Source organism: Phyllostomus discolor, chromosome 13 (assembly GCF_004126475.2).
Source record: "Phyllostomus discolor isolate MPI-MPIP mPhyDis1 chromosome 13, mPhyDis1.pri.v3, whole genome shotgun sequence".
NCBI classification, from domain to species: domain Eukaryota; kingdom Metazoa; phylum Chordata; class Mammalia; order Chiroptera; family Phyllostomidae; genus Phyllostomus; species Phyllostomus discolor.
Genome location: NC_040915.2, coordinates 58,089,060 through 58,108,547, shown reverse-complemented (window position 1 = coordinate 58,108,547; position 19,488 = coordinate 58,089,060). Strand labels below are relative to the sequence as shown.

At 48.7% G+C, this 19,488-nt stretch overlaps 1 protein-coding gene across 1 annotated transcript in view; it reads right to left on the bottom strand.

The window, feature by feature from the left end:
• SFI1 (SFI1 centrin binding protein) overlaps positions 1–19,488 on the bottom strand; it is a 62,413-nt gene that overhangs the window by 10,879 nt on the left and 32,046 nt on the right. Inside the window, exons 8-17 of the mRNA XM_036013694.1 lie at positions 19,104–19,206; positions 12,216–12,372; positions 10,744–10,905; positions 8,862–8,932; positions 7,956–8,048; positions 5,954–6,051; positions 4,874–4,940; positions 3,692–3,822; positions 926–1,007; positions 427–605 (exon numbers count right to left, since the gene is read on the bottom strand). Coding sequence (XP_035869587.1) covers positions 427–605; positions 926–1,007; positions 3,692–3,822; positions 4,874–4,940; positions 5,954–6,051; positions 7,956–8,048; positions 8,862–8,932; positions 10,744–10,905; positions 12,216–12,372; positions 19,104–19,206 — 1,143 coding nt within the window. The remainder of the gene's footprint in view (positions 1–426; positions 606–925; positions 1,008–3,691; positions 3,823–4,873; positions 4,941–5,953; positions 6,052–7,955; positions 8,049–8,861; positions 8,933–10,743; positions 10,906–12,215; positions 12,373–19,103; positions 19,207–19,488) is intronic.

The following is a 19,488-nucleotide window of genomic DNA, read 5'->3' as shown; positions in this document are numbered from 1 at the left end:
GAAAGCCACCAAAGCAGGACAGTGTCTGCAGTGCCCCAATAACCAAACAGTGTGGTGAAAACTGCCACACCGTGCCCGCTGGCCACAGCCGCTGCCCCTGGGGAGGGGCCCAGTTAAGCCCCAGCAAGCCCATTAGTCTACTCCTTGGCCACGGTCACTCCACATGGGCTCCGAGCAGCGATGGGGGTGCAGCCTGTGGACGGGACTCCAGATCCACAGGCGTGTCTGTCCCCATCACGTTCCGGGAGCCTCTCGCCACAGCCCTGGTTTCACTTAGGCTGCTTCGGGCTGAAATTTCCAGAACTTAAACCCAGAGTCCAGGCTAACGCGACCTTCTGGCCGGGCACTCAGATCTGACGGTGCTGCCCCTGTGGCCAAAGCCGGGCCGAGACAGGAAAAGGTTCTGAGGCAGAAGCGCCCACTCACTCTGATCTGAGCCCTCGGGCTCGCTCCCTCCACGTGGCGAAGGCCTTCCGGAGCCTCCCCCGGCGGTGGTGGGCCCAGGCCACCGCTTGCCGCTGCCGCTCCTGGCGATGTGCTGCCGCCTGCTGCCGCCACGTGCACCAGGACCTCCGCAGAAGCTGCCGCTCGGCGTGAAGGACGGCCTGCCGCAGGACGGAGGACAACGAATGGGTCGAGTAGGAGGGGACATGGAAGCCAGAAGAATCTAGAGGCTACAAATAACGACCGATGCAAAAGAAGGGATGTCCGAGAGCCAGCTGCCCTGGCCCAGAAGCCACAGTGCAGAGGAGACAGACGCCCCAGACCCCGGCCCCTCTTGGCTGCACGGGCAGTCTGTCCTCCAGCGAGGGTCTGGGCTCCAGGCGGTGTCCTGGGGGTGGGGGGTGGGGGGGAGGGCAGTGAATGCAAAGGCCCGAAATGGGTCCTGCGCGCCCCAAGCGCCTCCTCAGGGAAAGCCACTTACTATTCTCTCTGCCAGGCGGTTTTCCTGATGCCGAAACATCTTCTGCCACCAGATAGCAAATACTTGCTTCTCTAGTGTCTCCCTGTTAAAAGTAATAATAACAATTATAGCAGTAATAGTAAAGCACTTAAAATTAAACAACTAAAAAAGAATGGAAAGTTCCATTGGATTTTTCCTTTGACACTGCTATAAAGAGGCAAATAAGCTTAGAGAGGGAGAAAGAAAGGAGGAAGAAAAGGAAAGCAGAAAACAGTGGGCAAAAAACCCACAAACAACGCGAAGCTTTCCAAGTACTTCTGGCGTCAGCCAGGCACACAGTCTGAAAAAGACCCTGACGTTGAGACCCTTGTTCTTCTGCAGTTCCACGCTGAATTGCCAACAGTGACCAACGATTCCAGTGAAAGCTGTCCCGGTGCATGCTGACCAGCCAGGACACAAATCCTTAGGGCCAGTGGCTTGAAACGGATGCCTGGCCCCAGGGCTGACCGAGAAGGTCTGAGGCCACCCAGGAGGCGGCATTTAAAACCCGAGTCCCAGGGGAGGTAGACAGGGAGATAGGTTTAGCAGCCACTGCTCTGTCACCACGGCCTCAGCCCACCTGCTCACCGTCACGAAGTCAAAGCCAGCAAAAGCGGTGCTGGGACAACTGGTCAACAGCCACCAGGGGCTGTGCACTGGCAGAGCCATGTGCTCTCATTAAAAAAAAAAAATACTGTTAGAAAACGAAAATGCAAGCCACATACTGGAAGACGATATTTTCAATACGTATATGTATCTGACATTGGACTTGTGTCCAGAATATATGAAGAACTATATATCAATAATAATAATAAAAAGACACATAACCCAACGCTCTAAAAGCCAGAGAAAAGACTTCAACAGGCACTTCACAAAAGATAAACTGACAGTCGATAAACACGTGATAAAAGACGGAAAGAGTCAAAACTGGAGCCACCGCACCACTTCGTCGGATGGGCAGGACCGATGCAGGGAAAGCAGCGGCCAGGTGACGACGGCATCTCCCCAGGTCACCCGGCAGCTGTACCGCCACGGGGAGTTACAGCGCCCGGACGAGCTCCGCTGCTGTCACTTGTTCCCGAGGATGCTCACGAGGGGACTCCCAGTGGGCGAGTCCCCGCTTCTCATCCCTCCTAATCCTGCCTCAGAAACAGCAACCAACCCCAACCTGGCCCCTGTTCCTCTTGGACCCCTCTCCTCAGAGTCCTTCAGAGGGGACCCAAAGCTTGCAAGCTCCTCTCCCGCAGGTCGAGCAGCACTCTGTAGGAACTCCGGAGTTCCCACGTCGGTCTGACTGGGTCGAACAGCTGGCTTTTGTTCCTAGCTGATCGGCTTCAGGGATGCTCGCATCGTTAGTCGTCGGGGAGAGGAGTGCCCACGCCCACCAGAACAGCTAAATGAGAAGGGCTGTCAAAACCAAATGTTGCAGACGGTGTAGAGAGACTAGAATTTTCACATTTTCTGGTGGGAACATAAAATGAACAGGACCACCTATAACCACGTGCTAGGTATCTCTTCCCAATGAAATGAGAACAGTCCACGAACACAAATGTTCACTAAAGCTTTATTTGTAACGGCCTCAACCCAGGAAACAACTCCTACTTTAAATGGATCAAAATATTGTCCTATATTCATGCCACAGAATACTACTCAGCAACAAAAGACTGAACTGCTGATAACACGCAGCATGGCTCAGTCTCAAAAACATTCCACCAAATGTTAAAAGAAGCCAGATGCACTGGCGGGGTAGCTCAGCTGGTTGGAGCAGCATCCTAATACACCAAAGTTGTGGGTGCGATCCCCACAAACATCCGTCCATTACCTATAGGATCAGGCAACGCCCTCAGCCTGGTCCCCCTCACCCTGCCCTCTCCCTCCCTCCATCCTCACCCCCTCGGCTCACAGCCACGCCTCCCCCGGGTTCCAGCCTCAGCACCAGCCCTGAGCTCCAGACCTTGTGGCTGGCTTAACTGAGGACACAAGGATCTGCTCTCCTGAACTGTTGCTCTTCAGTTGCTTCTTGTGTGACAGCCTTATCTCCCACAAAGTCATTAAAAAGATCTTCCTCCTCCTTGGACTTTGGAATCAAGGAGCTCTGAATTTCAACCCCAGCTCTGCTAATTACTGTCTGTATCACATGGGCGCGTCACAGATCGCTCTGAACCTGGACTGCTGGCAGGAGGAAATTATTAAGGAAGATGATGGCGTCACAGGCCAGTGAGTCCATCCTTTCTCCCGTCACGTCAGGCCTAGCATAGTGGCAGACACGGAGTTAGCGATGAGTCATTTCATTACATTCCACGTACATCTTTGCCCCACTGGCAGCCAAAAAGACGCAGTTCTGCTCCTTGTCTGTCCTAATTTCACGACTTCAAAAAACCAGGTCTAGCAGAACAGGAACAAAACGCTTCACGGAAACCACGCTGCAGAACGCCTGCCAGAGCAATGCAAGGTCCGACCACACCTGTCCAGAGAGCCGGCGGGCAGCTCTCATGGAGCTCGCTGTGGCTTGAAATGACGGAAGGGGCATAAAACCCAGGCTGTTTTGAAAACATTCGCAATAAAAATGGACAAAAGTTTTCCCAAGGGCAAAATACTGGCGGTCTTCCTGCCAGATGGAATCAATGCAGGCACATTACAGAGAAACCAGGGAAAACCTGGGCCTATGTGGCTGGGAGGCTGAAAGGCAAAGCAAATGGCTGTGTGGGCGGCAAAATCAGACCCCAGACGCCCGCCCCCGCTGCACACCTGTGGAAGCGCGCTGCTCTGGCGTTGAGGGCACTCTCTTGCTGGCGCCACCGCCAGAGTCTCCTCCACGCCTGGAAGGCCGCGGGCAGGGCCCTCTGCTGGAAGTGACTGTCTGCTCGGGCCTGTAACAGCTAAGGTAAAACAATCGATGACCATTATTTGTACTTTACATTAAAGAAGAAAACGACCTTTCTGGGTCACACTTTTGAAGGAGGTTTGTTTCTTACACAACATTGAGAAGAAGTTTAAATCATTTTTAATCTCTGCTCACATGATAGGGGAACACTGTCCACTTCAATTAAAAGTGGGCTAAGCATCTCTTTGTATATGTATGTATATACACATATATTTATATTTATCTTAAAGTTTTTTTCCTATGGCCTAAGTGTTCACACCCATCGGGAGGGCATACGAAAGTAACGGGGGCAGGTTCGGTTGGTGTCACCCTGTTGAACGGCCAGGCGCAGCCAGACAGAGGCACGCACCACACCACGCCACACTGCGGTGCCTGTACAGACACCACCAGTACCCCTGAGCCTGAACGTGGCCTCGAAATCCTTCTCGGGTCAGCACTCCAGACAGCCATGCACCAGTGGAGCCGGCCTGCAAGATCCCTGGGGCTGAATTACAAAGCCCTCTGAGGGCAGCTTTGCCTGCCCTGTACCTCGGCTGCATCCTCAGTGCTTAGCGGTGCCTGAGGCACAGCAGCGGCTCACCAAGTCCTTCTCAAATGGAACAGAATCCGTCTTTCTCACTCTGCCTTCACCAACCCGTCAGCCTGACCCCCTCCTCCCCCCGCCGCCCACTGTGGGTCCCCGTGTCTCACACTGGTTAGCACAGGGGTGTGGCGCTTATGCTCTGCACTTTTCCCAGTATCTTCTGAAGGTCCCGCTGGGTGATGGGTAGCTGACTAATATAACAAAGGAATCGAGTAAAGATGTACATGGAACGAACGGCCACTGAGAGCTCATCACTTTCAGAGAACACCCACATTTTCAAAGCAGATGGAGGAGTGGGAATCATGCAGACTTTCTGACATCACGCGACCTCTCTGGGGGAAATATCTCTTCCAAATCTGAACACCAAGACCTCTTGGCATGGGCCTTTTCCAAGACTTTTTCCAAAGCAAATGGATCCAAGAATGTAAGCCAGCAGAGGTATCTGCTACGAAGTACTCCATACCTGCTTGTATCGCCTCTTCTGGGTATGTTGCAACCACCGCCTGGTACACTTGCGCAGCAATGTCACTCTGAAACACAACACGGCACGCCAAGGTACTGCCCATCCCACTTTGGGATTTGATTTTACATTTTTACTTCATTTCTGAGACAGGTAAATTTAGATGTAATTACACTTGAGTGTTAAAGACAATCCTGATTTTGGATTGTGGCTTGCCCAGAAATGTTAACAACTTTCTTGTATACCTAACTAGGCCACCAAGCGCAGCATCTCTGGAACTAAGGCAATAGCATGAAACCCCCCAGATGCCCTTCTCGTTTGGAGGCTGAGCTCTGGGGCTTGTTTACGACCACCGTGCTCCTTCACACAGTGATTCTGAGAATGAGAACCGCACTCAGTTTTGTAAACCAGAACTTATAGTAACACACCCTGATAACTCCAAACTAAGTCTGTTAAACACTGGGGTTCTGACTTATTAAAAAATGTTCCCAAATTAAACTTATAACTATGCAAATTAAGTGCATTAAACTGGCTTCTTTTAGGCGGCGGGGTGCAGTGAATAGTGCTCACCTCTGAAGAGTAAGACTAAGGGGTTGGAGGAAGGGACCCAGGTAGCTTTTATTTAACCCTCTGCCTTCCTTCCTACACACTGGCTTTTCCTCATGGACATGTGGTGCATTCATGTATTTATTTTAACGCAACAATTAACTCCAAAAACTTGACGACACACTCTGCACTGTTCAAGACCACGCCACAAATATTCATCTGGCCTGAGCCTTCTCTTGAACAGTTAATGCATGAATTCTATGATGCAAATGTTACTAAAGCTTCAATGGCTGAGGTGGCAAGCTAGCAGGCACACACTTCAAACCCCAGTGGCCAAGAACCAGTACAAATATTCCCATTCTGCCTCTCCTCTGATCAGCCAAAAGGGAAACACAAGCTGAGGAACAATGGCTAGTATAGCAGGGCCTTTCTGAACCTGCTGCCGTAACACATGGAAGGCTAAGGGGTCACTCCCGGAGAACAGTGAGTCCGTCACCGCGGGTCCCTGGGAGCCCACGCGGAAGGCCGAGCCCCCACCTGTAGTGGTCCCAGGCGGCACGCAGGAAGGGCAGCTGCTTTCTTTCCTCCCTCTGCTCAACCTGAGACTGCCAGAGGTTCCAGAACCTGTGCAGCAGCTGAAACAAAACAGGAGGAAAGTGGGAGTTTATTAAGGCAAACCGATCTCTCTTCACCTACTAGTTAGGAAACCCCTACATCGAAAGGTTGTGAGGTCCCCCGAAGCAGGAATGGCTTCAGTTCTGAGCACCCAGCATGGAACAGGCCTGCAGAAGGGCTATGGAGAAGCTACGTGGAGCTATTCTGGGTCAGCTCGAGAAGCAAACGAAGGCTCTTCCAGTCTATGGAGATCAGAAGCTATTTCTTCTAACATGGGCCTCACGGGAGACACGCCACGGCAGAGACCGGAAGTGATCCCATCACATAGTGCTGCCCGTGGAGCAGTCTTGCCACAAAATGTGTAACTTCAATCTAATGCAGCCCTTAGATCTAACGTCCAGTTACAGCAGTTACATAGAACAAAGGAAAATCAAATGACATCAAAAGGAAACAAACAGATAAATTTAGAATACAGAAAACTGTACAAAATAACCGGACTTACTTTTCAAAAAGTCAGTGTCATAAAAAAATAAGAAGTGTGCCCTGAGCTGAGCAAAGTGAGCCAGCCACAAGAGGGCTGATACCGTAAACATGAGGCTCCCGGAGACGCCACGTTCACAGAAAGAGAAGGGAGAACGGTGGCTGTCGGGGGCCGGGGGAGGAGGATGGGAGTCCCTGTTCAATGGTACAGGGTTCCAGTTTTGCAAAATGGAGAAAGTCCTGGAGACGGAGGGTGGTGATGGTTGTGCAACAGCGTGAATGTGCTTAATGACTCTGAACTGTATACTTAAGAATGGTTAAGGTGATAAGTTTTATTATCAGTTTTACCACAGTTTAAAAAAGAAATAAACATGTTAAACAAAAGAAGGGGGGGGGAGTTATTAAGAGCCTTAAGAGACAACCAAATGTAGTGAATAATCAGTCCTTAACTGAAAAAGTAAAAACAGCTATAAAGACATTTTGAAGGAAAGTCGAACACGGGCTGGGCACTGAATAATAGGGAGATGCTGTTCACCTTGCTAGGGATCGTAACGCTAATGGGTTACATAAGAAAACATTCTTTTGGGGTGATGCATGCTTAAGTGTTTAGATGTCAAGCGTCATGACGTCTGCTATTTATTTTGAAATGATTCAGAAAAAAGGAGGTTGCCCTGACTGGTGTAGCTCAGTGGACTGAGTGTGGGCTGCAAACCAAAGGATCGCTGGTTCAATTCCCAGTCAGGGCACATGCCTGCGTTGCGGGCCAGGTCCCCAACAGGGGGCACATGTGAGGCAACCACACATTGATATTTCTCTCCCTCTCTTTTTCCCTCCCTTCCCCTCTCTCTAAAAATAAATAAAATCTTTAAAAAAGAAAAAAAAAGAAAAAAGGAGGTAAATATAGCAAATATTACCAATTGTTGAATTTAGATGGTATTATATATAGCTGCTTATTACACTAGTGTTCATATTTTTCTATACATTTAAACATTTTCATAATTAACAAAACAAGTAAACACCATCCCTGTACACCCAGGAACACAATCTACAAGAAGAGACAGAACGCCCGTTGCCCTCAGGCAAACCAGCCCCCGCAGGGAACAGACTGACAGAGCAGACACCACCACAGACACCACCGAAACCTCCTAGAGAGCAGGCTCAAACCCCATTCCCCAGGTCAGGGTCAGAATCCACGGTCCCTGACCTCCGATTCAAGTACCAATTCTCTTAGCAAACAGATAAAAAACAGGATTAAACAAGGCAATAACAAAGGTTTCTCTACTGGCTGGTATGGACTTTAATAGTCCATAATAGTCCCTTTCTTTAACAGAAGTGGACACCACGGTTTCAGAGCCTACAGGTCAGGGGACAAATCTGTAAGCACAAAGGCTGAAAAGAGAGTGGCCGCCAGGAGAGGTCCCTTGATACAGGAGGAGACCCTCACCATGGCACCATGCTGCTGGTGAGCGAGATTCCTTCTGATTCGTTGCAGGTGGGCCCGGGTCACGTTGTCTTTCAGGGCTCTGAAGCAAAGGTGCTGTGAAAGGAAGAAGGGACACGACAGGGCACAAATCAAAACTGTCTATAAAAATAATAGCAGTGACAAGAAGCTCAGTCACAGCTGGTCACAGCTGTTCCCCTGTGCCTGAGAGTGCTTCTCTGCTTGAGTCCCAACAGGAGCCTGACACACGCCAGGCCTCGACCCCACCCCCGCTGTCCACGCCGACTCGCAGGAACGAACACACCCTGACCTCTGACCAGGGCACATCCCCTGACCCAGATGGGAACACTGCAGACGAAGGTCAAAAACACCAGCTTAGCCTCTCACAAAGGAGACGGACTTGTAGTCTATGATGTTTTGTTTTGTTTTTTGACGACATGGGGTCAATGTGCATACTTGCCTCACGTGTGGCCCGAGCCCATGCTCCCCCGGCCCCGGGCTTCAGTTTGCCGAGACAGAAGTGAAGTGGTCAGGGGTTCCCATGCTGTGCTCTGGGGAACTCCACAGGGTGCTCAAAGTGCTGGTGAGGACTGGGGAGAGAACGGGCACTGCTCCCCAGACCTCGATTCACCCTCAGCACTGCTGCTCCGGCCAACTTCACAGACCAGACTTCCACCACTAAACCGGGGGCCCACCATGTGAGACCAGATCATCTCTAAGATTCCTTCGTAGCTCCAGTCTCCTCTGACCCTACACATTACCATCTCTGACCCCAAATGACAACAGGGACACCCACAATAAAGGAGAGCTTCGTGACTGAAGCTCACCACAGGAGCAGGGGCACTGGGAGAGCATGATGTGGGTCCGGAACCCCAAGAAGGGATGCCGGAGCAAGGCTGACACGCTTACCAGCAAGCGGCGCCTGCAGTGCTCCTCCGCCATCTTCCCCTGGGCGGCTGCTTCTGCACACAGCAGCACGTCTGCAGGAGTTAAGGCCTCTGGTCCCAACAAGGTTGCCACCCCCACACGGTACAATCCCAGTGACCCGTCTGCAGGGGAGCACAGGATACGCAGATGGGCTGATGTTCCCTGTCCCCTCCTGATGACCCAAGGACGAGTGGGCAAAGGGATTCCACGTGAGTTACTTCTCAAACAGCTGGCCTCACCTTTCTCTCCTCTGATGCCCGTCTCATGAGAGGCAAAGGCCAGCTGAGAGAAACTGCCAACCACTGCCCTGAGCATTTCCAAATCGCCGTATCTAACGCAGAACTTCTCTCTCCTGCATCCTCTGTTCCGGCATCACAATCCAGTCAGATGTTTCAGCTAAAAACCTTGGACTTATTTTCAGAGCCTTTCTTCTCCCACTCCTGCCATCTACTCAGTCGCCGAGTCCATCTGATCTCCCCTTAAACCTCTCCTGTTCTTCTGTCCCCGCCCCCAACACCCTGCAGGTCACGGGACTTGTCCCTCATACAGACTGGCGAGACAGCCACCTCACATAGCTGGTGTCCCTGCGCTAGCTGCGCTCCTCTCATCTAGGTTTGCCCTTCCAGAGTATAAACCTGCCGTGCCCCTTCTGGAATAATTACGGAGGATCCCCAGTGCTGCCCAGAGAAAGCCCAAATTCCTGACCTCGGCCCACAGGGGTCCCCAGTCAGCACCCACCTGCACCACCCCACTGCCGTCCACCCCCCACAGCTCACTACGGACCCGTCACCACCCTGGAACGCTGTCCCTCATCTACGCCTGTGCAAGTGCCACTCCCCCCACCGGAAACACCGCCCGACTCCGCCACTGGGCGACGTTGCCATCCCCCAAGACTTCAGTTCGGCTCACACATCTCCTCGGCTGGATCACCACAGCCGCTCTCTCGGGACTTGACGGAAACCTTTATCACAGCACTTCTCACGTCACACTGTAAAGACTCATTTTCATGTCTATTGCCCCCACTAGACAATGAGCAACTGCCAGTCTCCGAGTTTCCGCCCATTCCGGAACTGAGGCCGGAGTTCAGAACAGCGCACGAGTGTGATAAACAACCGAGTGTGCGGATGCACGTCCCAGGCAGTCTAAACCCTCATACCCGGGCACACACTGTGGCAGGTGTGGTGTACGCACTGGACTCAAAGGCCAGGGCTTAAAAAATCCTGGCTCTGCCAGTGTCTCGCTGTGAGTGTGAAAATTACTGAGTTCCCCTGAATCTGCCTCCTCCTCTGTGAAGGGAATGCGGCGAAGCCCACGCCACAGGGCTGCCGTGAAGACTAAGCGGATAAGGCAGAACGCACGCACACAGTACACGCTCAGTAAATGGAAGCTATGATCGCCATGCTAGATCCGCCAAGAACAGAGGGCTTTCTAAACCACACATGAAATAAAACAAATTTCTGAAGCAGAAATGGCTATGGCTATTTCCCCCACCTAGTGGGGAGAAAGGCTACAAAACTTTAACATAAAATTCAGCACAGCAGGATAACGTCCGAGGAGGAGGGGCAAAGGAAATGCAATCAGAGAGGAGCAGACGGGAGCTAGCAATGTTCCATTTTTTAAGCTGACTGGTGGGTACATAGGTGTTCATTTAATTATTATTCTTTAAACTGCAAACATGCTATACATCCTGTTTTGTATGAATATTCCCAATCAAAAAACCTTAAAAGAAATCAAGAGAGATCAGCACTATTAAACTGTTCGGTAATTGTTTCCTATGTGTCCCCTGATTCTTGCTGTACAGGATGCTGAGCTCACGCTGTCCTCGCTGAGGGGGCAGACAGGGCTGCGAGGCTGGAAAGGATACAGTGTTTCCAGTGCGTGAAGGCCCGCCGCAGCGCCATCCTTCTGGCCAGAGCCTCCACCCGTGCGCGGCGAGCATGCAAGCTCTCCCTCCGCTGCCAGGCCCACTGCCAGTCGCAGAAGTGTGTCTGGAGAACAGTGACGTGGTGGAATCGCTCGGCCAGCTCTGCAGCAACAGAGAAAATAACTTAAGTTCTGACGCCCCTCAGTGAGCCATGAACTGGAAGCATCTTTAAGACAAGGTGAACCCCACTACTGGCAGACGGCAGGGGACTCAAGGCTGCTCTCACAAAGAACTCAAGAATGAATGTTTTCTGAACAGGGGAAGGTCATTAGGAATCCCTTAGCTACCTCTCTTCTTTCCAAGAGAAAAGGTCTGGAATTTTAGGGAAGAGGATGCTACAAAATCAAAGAGCTGAGGCTCATAGTTACTACTGATGAGTAGGAATGGCAACTGCTGTTTTCAAAAGTTCTGTCTTGTTTTTGCCTCTTCACTGAGGTCTCCCAGACAGGCCTTCAGGGGCTGAGTCAGTGACACATGGTTCGGACAGCACGCTGGCAAAGGCTTCTTTGAGCTTTCAGTCAGGCTGGTGCAGGCCGCCAGCTTCATCTCCTTTTAACGCTAATTAGCTAATGGCCCAATGAGCTGAAGTACAGGAAATGAAAGGGAGTCGGTCCTGACATTCAAATGCTGTAACTGGAGGAACATCAGCCTGCAGCTCATCGTTCCTAACAGCTTACTGCCTTCCCGTTCGGGCTCGGGCAACCAGGCAGTGGTCTCCTGTCACTGGTCTCAAATGGACACATTCAAACTCTCCCAAGAGACAGCTTTGGCAGCCTCGAGATTTCTGCAGAGAGGGCTCAGTGAAAGCTGGAAAGCCCAACCCAGCATCTAGCGTAGAGACTGAGTCACTTTTGCAGAGGCCAATGAAACAAAAGTACAGACGGTCCTGATGGTCACAAACTATATATTGTTACTTCTGAACTCTCACTGGGAAATAAAACCATCTGAAGAGTGTTTAAAAAAAACTCAACATCATGAATCACACACATTCACATACCTGGGGACAAACAGAAACAATCCAAACATCTATCAGCAGAAGAATGGCTAATAGACTAAGGTAAGCCTATTAAATGTAACCATTAAAAAAACAACATTAATGAAGAATACTTAAAGACATAGAAAAGTGTTGGTCAGTTGTATGGGAAAAAGCAATAGACAAAATTACATACATCATATTAATCATAGTAACACAGTGGTTACAGGATAATTAAAACCCCATTGAATAAAATGTATCTATAGAAGACAATAAATGGGAATTGAGGATGATGGATTTTTCCTCCTCAATCTCCTTTTACCAAAATCCGCGGCATAGTACCATTGTATCTCTCCTAGTAAATCAGCACCACTGGCAGAAGGAGAGTGGGAACTGTGACCCACCCCTCTGCCCTCCTGAGCCGGGACTCCCTGCTCACCCTTCCGCCGTCTCTTTACCCTCCGGGCCTGCAGGAATTCAAGCCAGGCCTTCAGGGATCTCAGCTTTTGCCAGTGCTGATGGTGCTTCACTGCGGAGGCCACCTTCTGTCTCTCCCCCCAGATGTGCAGGAGCTGTTCCTGCCACCGCGACCAAGCCTGAAGGACACAAAAGAGACAACACTCACAGGAGAGGCAGGAAAGCAGAGGTGAAGTACTGATGGGAAGCACAGAAACACTCACACACACACTCTCTCTCTCTCTCTCACACACACACACACACACACACAGAGGAAAGGTGAAAATTAGACACAAGGAAGCAGCATGATGAGTTGTGGGAACTTGGGGTGCAAGGATATTTGGGAAGGGCATCCTACTTCTAGAAAGTAAGTTCTTCCCCTGGATTAAGAACACAAAGAGGAACAATAAAGTCTACGAGCCGCCCTGAACAGGCAGCTCAGCTGGTTGACGCATCATTCCAACTGCCCAAGGTTGCGAGTTTGGTCCCTGGTCAGGGCACATGCCAGAGGCCAGTGAGCAAAAAGACCGGTGGAAAAACTCAGCAACAAATTGATGTTTCTCTCTCTCTCTCAAATCAATAAATACATTTTAAAAATTAAAAAAAAAAAAAAAAAAAAACAATGAGCAGCCAAGAAGCAGGGACAACCCAAGGGGCAATACGATGAACTCAGAGTTGGCACAGGTGAGAGCCTGCCTTTGTTTCCAAAGGGAGAGGAAGCCTGTTGTCAAGAGCCCCTCCTCAGACACACTGGCTTCCTAGAAGTGCATCTGCAGAAGCTGAGTCTACAGAATGGTTCCCTAAAGAATGTCCATAAATGCACACAGAGACTCTCCATGCACGCTCAACGACACGCACGCCCTAGTTCAAAGAGGGCTGTCTCAGATGACGGCTCCACACCTCCTTAAACCTGTCACACCTCTTCACCTTTCTTTCCTCCCAGTTGAAGACCACCCTCCCTATTTCACCAAGAAAATAAAAGCAGTCACAAAAGAATTTTCTCAAGCTCCCCCCGCTCCATCTACCCACCTGCCCACAGGCTTGGCCTTCTCTCCTGTTACTCCGGACAAACTGTCCATGCTCCCATCACAGGTCATCCCTCCACTAAGGATGCATCCCATCTTCTCTCACCTTCTTCAGTGTATCGCTCTGGCAATTGCCCTCACCTCTGCATTATCTATTTCCACTCACTACTAGATTTTTTTAAATCAGCACATGAATGTGCTGTTATGTCTCCCATTCTAAAAAAATATGTATGTCCCTTCTGGGATATGACAGCCCAAAGCAATGGGTGACCTGCCACTGGACTCGGACCTGACACTAACATAGCAACAATACATAGTTTGCACATCAACTGTATTTTAGATGTTATCATATCAACATTAAATGTCTCAGATATAATGATACTACAGTTAATAGGAAAATATCCTTATTTTTAGGAGATATAAGCTAAAGTATTTAGTTAAATTTTATGCCTGCAACTTTAAAGCGGCTCAGAAAATATATGATAGAGAAAGCAAATGTGGCAAGGTGTAAACAACGGTTACACTAGTGAGCTGTATACAGTATCCATCTTTTCTGTGGCTTGGTATTTGTCAAAAATAAAAAGTGGCGGGTGGGGGAGATTACTGTCACAGAAATGCTTTTTAAAAGGAATAAATCAGTTAATCCTCAAACCAACCAACACACACCAGCCGCACTTTGCCGCACTTTGCTGGCCAGCTAACACTCGATTTCTTTCCCTTCCTTTCCAAACTCCTCAAAAAAGCTGTTTGTAAATTCTCTTCTCCCAGGCAGGCTTCCTTGAACTTCTCCCCAGCGGGCGCACCGAAACTCTCTTAGTGAGCACACTGATGATCTCTGTGAATTTCTCGATCCGAAGGTCAAATATCGGTCCTTGCCCTCCCTGAACGGCCAGAAGCATCTGACACAGCCGGTGTCACACCCTCCTTCACCTGGTGCCCAGGACGTCACGCGTCTCTCTCGGCTCCAGCTGCTGATCCTGGAACCTCTCCACTAGCTACTCACTCCCTTCGTGCTTCCGCCCAGTCCCTCTTAGCTCCAGTTACCATCTGCATGCCCAGGACTCCCAAATTTACATCTCAGGTCTGGACCTGTCCTCAATACTCCACACACATACCCAACCGCCTTCCTGACATCGCCTGCCGGACACGCAGAAAGCCTACCAGGCTGAAGACACGGAGCTAAAAATGCAGATCTTCCCAGTGCTTCCCCACAAGCCTGCTTCTGCCTCCACCGGCCCCATTTCAGTGAATGGCAACTCCACTGTTCAGTTTCTTAGGTCAGAAACCTGGGAGTCATCTTAGACTCTCTCTCTCTCTCTCTCTGAAACTTCGCATCTTATCTATCCATTAGCAAATCCTGATGGTGATGCCTTCAGAACATACCCGGAATCCAATGCCAACTTGCTATCATCTTTGTCCACAATCTCACTAGGAATTTGATAATAGCTTCTTCACTATTGTCCCTGCTTTTACGCATGATCTTCTGTGGTCTGTTTTCATTTTTTTCCCAAAAACATACAAATTTGGGTATATTTTATTGATTGTTATTCAGTTGTCCCACTTCTTCCCACTTTGCACCCCTCTGCCCAGTACCCCATTTCCTCCTGCAATCCCTCCCCTCAGTTCACGTTCATGGGTCATGCATGTGTGAATAGTTACATAACTATTTTTCATATCCCCCTTTCTATTTTGTACCTACCAATTATGCTTCTTACTCCCTGTACCCTTCCCCTGTCTCCCCGAACTCCTTCCCTGCTGATAACCCTCCAAATGATCTCCATATCTATGATTCTGTTTCTGTTCTAGTTGTTTGCTCAGTTTTTTTTTCAAGATTTAGTTGTTGGTAGCTGTGAATTTGTTGCCTTTTTAATGTTCATAGTTTTGATCTTCTTCTTTTCTTTAACATTTCCAGTAATAATGGCTTGGTGATGATGAACTTCTTTAGCTTTACCTTGTCTGGGAAGCACTTTATCTGCTCTTCCATCCTAAATAATAGCTTTGCTGGATAGAGTAATCTAGGTCGTAGGTCCTTGCTTTTCATCATTTTCAATACTTCTTGCCAGTCCCTTCTTGCCTGCAAAGTTTCTTTTGAGAAACCAGCTGGCAGTCTTACGGGAACTCCTTTCTGGGTAACTCTGTTTTTCTCTTGCTGCTTTTAAGGTTCTCTCTTTATCATTTACCTTTGTCATTTTAATTATGATGTATCCTGGTGTGGTCCTCTTTGGGTCTACCTTGTTTGGGACTCTGTGCTTCCTGGAGTTGTATGTCTATTTCCTTTGCCAAATTAGGGAAATTTTCTTTCAGTATTTTTCCAAATAAGTTTTCAATCTCTTGCTCTTCCTCTTCTCCTTCTGGCACCCCTATGATTCAGATGTCGGCACGTGTGGAGATGTCCCAGAGGCTTCTTATATACTATCCTCATTTTTCTGAATTCCTGTTTCTTCTTTGTGTTGGGTTGAACGTTTATTTCTTCCTTATGTTCCAAATCGTAGGTTTGAATCCTGGCTTCCTTCCCTTCACTGTTGGTTCTCTGTAGATTTTTCCTTATTTCATTTAATATAACCTTCAATTCTTCCTTTATGTTTACCCTATAAAATGTTATAGAGACTTGGCTGCCTCCTCAAGGTGGCTTAAACTCCTTCCTCGGATCTCTGAGTTTCCTAGGAACTGATCACTGGAGTCATGTTCACATTTTTAGACAAGAACAGTTCTCAAGTGGTACTAGGTCTTTCCCGTTACACTGCCCCGTGAGGCACACCATGGAAGGCTGCCCTAGTTCTATCAGCACCAACACTGTTCAGTGGCTTCAGGTGGCATCACTCTGATCCGTCCACTGTATTTCCCCATCGTCTTTTCACCTGGTACTGGCTGCCTACACCCAATTTCTCATCAGGAGTGGCAAACAGTGATTTTCTACCTCCAGTGCTCCTGCATTTATTAACTGCAAATCTATAAAGAAGGCTAGTCTCTCATTAACCTTCTGGTTTCGCAGAGATTAGTTTGTACAGGAAAGGCAGGATCAATGCTTCATTTTTACCTTCATTAATTTTCAAGGACTTGAGCTAATGCTCTAACCTAAATTGTGACCAATGAGTTCCTCTTTGCTTCTCATTATGAATGCATTACTTTTACATATTTGATATGTTTTTCAATCCACTGCAGTCATTATTCTTTCTGATGCCCACACTGTTCTAGCTGAAGCCTACGGGAGTCCTGGCACAACCCTATCAGCCTCTGTTCATCCGCTCACTTGGCAGCACACCGCACCCTAGGCCAGCAATTTTCAACCACTGTGCTGCAGGAATTTTTAAAACATGCAATACCTGACTATTTAGTCAGAGGCACTGACCTCTTTTCCCTAGACTGGCAAATAAAAAAAGTGATAATAGCCAACACAATGATAGCCATCCAGTGTAAATGCCCTGTCTTGAACCATAAATATATCAGGTCATGGAACAGAGCTGCATCTTATTGGCCACATCATATAATAAGGTCACATCTGACTGGTTCATTCTTGGTACAGAAATCCTTCTGTATAGGTGCCTGACTTTTTTTAAAAAAGTCACTTTGCAGCAAAAAGAGTACGTAATGACTATTATACTTTTTGTAAAGCAATCAAATATTTTTTTCAGAGTGGCAAAAAATATTTTTTGGGGTGTGCCACAGAATTTTAGTAATTAGCCTGTATGCCACGAGATGTAAAAGGTTGAAAATCTGTGCCCTCGTCTTACGGTGTCTATTTCCAGCTGCAGACCTGGAATCAGCCATTTCTCAAAAAAAAAAAAAAAAATCCTCAGTTCCTTTCTGTGGGAAACAGCAGAGACCACAGCTTGGGCTCTGCAGCAGCCAAATGCTGCATAAATGTCACTGCTTCTAAGTCTTGTCAGTCAGAAGGTTTTTAGAGTCAGAAGATTTTTAGGTTAAAAAAAAAGTCTTGAGTCCATACTGATATTTATATTTCCAGCTTCAGATTACAGGACTTTTATTTAATTTCTTTGATTGAATACCTGTAGTATCTTCTTTCATCCTAAAAACTGTGATTCCTAATGACACTGCTGTAGTTATTTGCTTTATCTTACAACGGAGCTGTAGATGTTTTGACATAATTCCAAACCTGTCCCTAACATGAGACTGCCGAGTACACTTTTATATTTCTCGGTCATTCTCCAAGTCCTTAGACCACATCCTGCTAGGGAAGAAGGGCCAAAATATTGTATTTTAAGGTTACTTGAAGTAATTATTTTCACTGTGTAGTCACTGCTACAAACTTGATATGTTTGGTTCAGAATGTTTTAAAATCCTAGGGACTGTTTTTTGGTTTTGCTTTCCTTTTGGGTTTTTTTTTAATTATATAAAATATCTACATGGTTCCAAAGTTTAAAATGTATAACAAAGTAAATTCACAAAAATACTTTGTTCCAACATTGTTCCCTCCCTCCCTCTGTGGGTAACCACTTTGTTGTTAGTTTTAGGTTTAGTTTTCCATTATTTTTCTTCAAAATATAAGCAAGCACACACCCTCTAATATCTCCCCCTCCCTTTCTTACTCAAAAGGCAGCACAGAATGAACCAAAGGGATCCTTCTAAGAGGTAAGTGTGATCACATCACTCTCCCCTGAAAGCCAACAGCTTCCCACCTGCCCTGGAATGAGAGCCCAAGGCTTTAATGGGCACAGCCTGCAAAGCCCTACCATCTGCCTCCTTGTCACCTCATGACCCAACTCCTACTCTCCCTCCAAATTGCGTTCCTGGGCCCATCCCAACAGGGTGTCCAAGAATTCAAATCAGTTCCGACACTGTTTACCCAGAGATGGCCTCAGATTCCACGGGCTGAGTCCAGTCCCATAAGACTGCCTTGTCCCCCACCCTTATCCCACCCTCACCCCCACAAACTTCCATGCCAGCCCCAAGCCCAGGCTCTTCCCTGTGCTTCTACTGACTGGCCACGTATTGGAGGTTCCACAGATCCCCTCCAACTCAGAATGGCAACTACAAGTCCTGGTTGTTACATGTACTAACTAGCTACAAACCAGAGGTTCCCACGACCCCCTCCTTGAATTCAATTAATTTGCTAGAACAACTCACAGAACTCAGAGAAACATGTTACTTAGTGGATCACTCGTTTGTTATAAAAGGCTGTAACTCGGGAACAGCCACATGGCAGAGGTGCATAGGGCAAGGTGTGTGGGAAAGGGGCGTGGAGCTTCCTCTCCAGACATGCCACGCTCCCCACAGCTCCACACATCACCAACCGGCAGGCCCTCTGAACCTCACCCTTTTAGGGTTTACAGAGGCTTCATTACATAGTCGTGATTGATTTAATCACTGGCCACTGGCGATTGATTCAACCGCCGGCACCTCTCCCCTCCCCAGAGGTCAGGGGTGGTGGAGGGGGACTGAACGTTCCCACCCTCTAACAACATGGTTGGTTCCATGGGCAGCCAGGCCCCATCCTTAGGTGCTTTCCAAGAGTCGCCTCATTAGCGCTAATTGGCTATGAGGAAACAGTAAAGAGAAAACAAAAAATATACTGGTTTCTTTAACATATTTATAACTAACTCCTCGTAAATTCCTTTCCAGTTCCACAATTAGCAGACATGCTCCACAAACCATTGCTAAGCACATCCAGCACAATCCTAAGAGCAACCTCTGTCTGTTGAAGAGCTCAGCCCTCCATGTTGCTTCTGGCCCCCACCTCCTCCTCAGCCCCCTGAGCTGTGGGGAGGGCCCAGCAGAGGCAGCAGCATGATGACTGGCCTTCTGCGTGGAAGTCCCACCCCACCCGTTGCAGGTGTGGAGCTCGACAACAGGGACGAGACTCCAGAGCCGGAGTCTGGGGGACTCACCTGCAGCTGGAGGCTCTGGGCCCGGTGCTTCACGGCGGAGGCATACAGAGCGCGCCATGCACGGAGCTGCTGCAGTTGCTGCCTCCACTCGCTCCAACACGCCCTGTCAAGGAGCAAGGCGAAGATGAGACCAGCCAGAAGAAAAGTCACGCAGAGAAGAGGAGGGTAGTGAGGGCTGGGCCTGGGGCTCTCAGGTCAAGTCCCTCCCCCTCACGGTGCCATCTCTAGGTGGATGGAAGCTAGAGCCACTGCTGAAAAGCTCAGTCAAGAGTCCCAAAGCTGCCAATTAAAGCCTGGAAACTGATGGATCCTCAGTCGGATCCAGCCTCAGACACTGCAGACATGCTCTGTATGGCCTGGACGAATTTTTTAAAATATATAATAA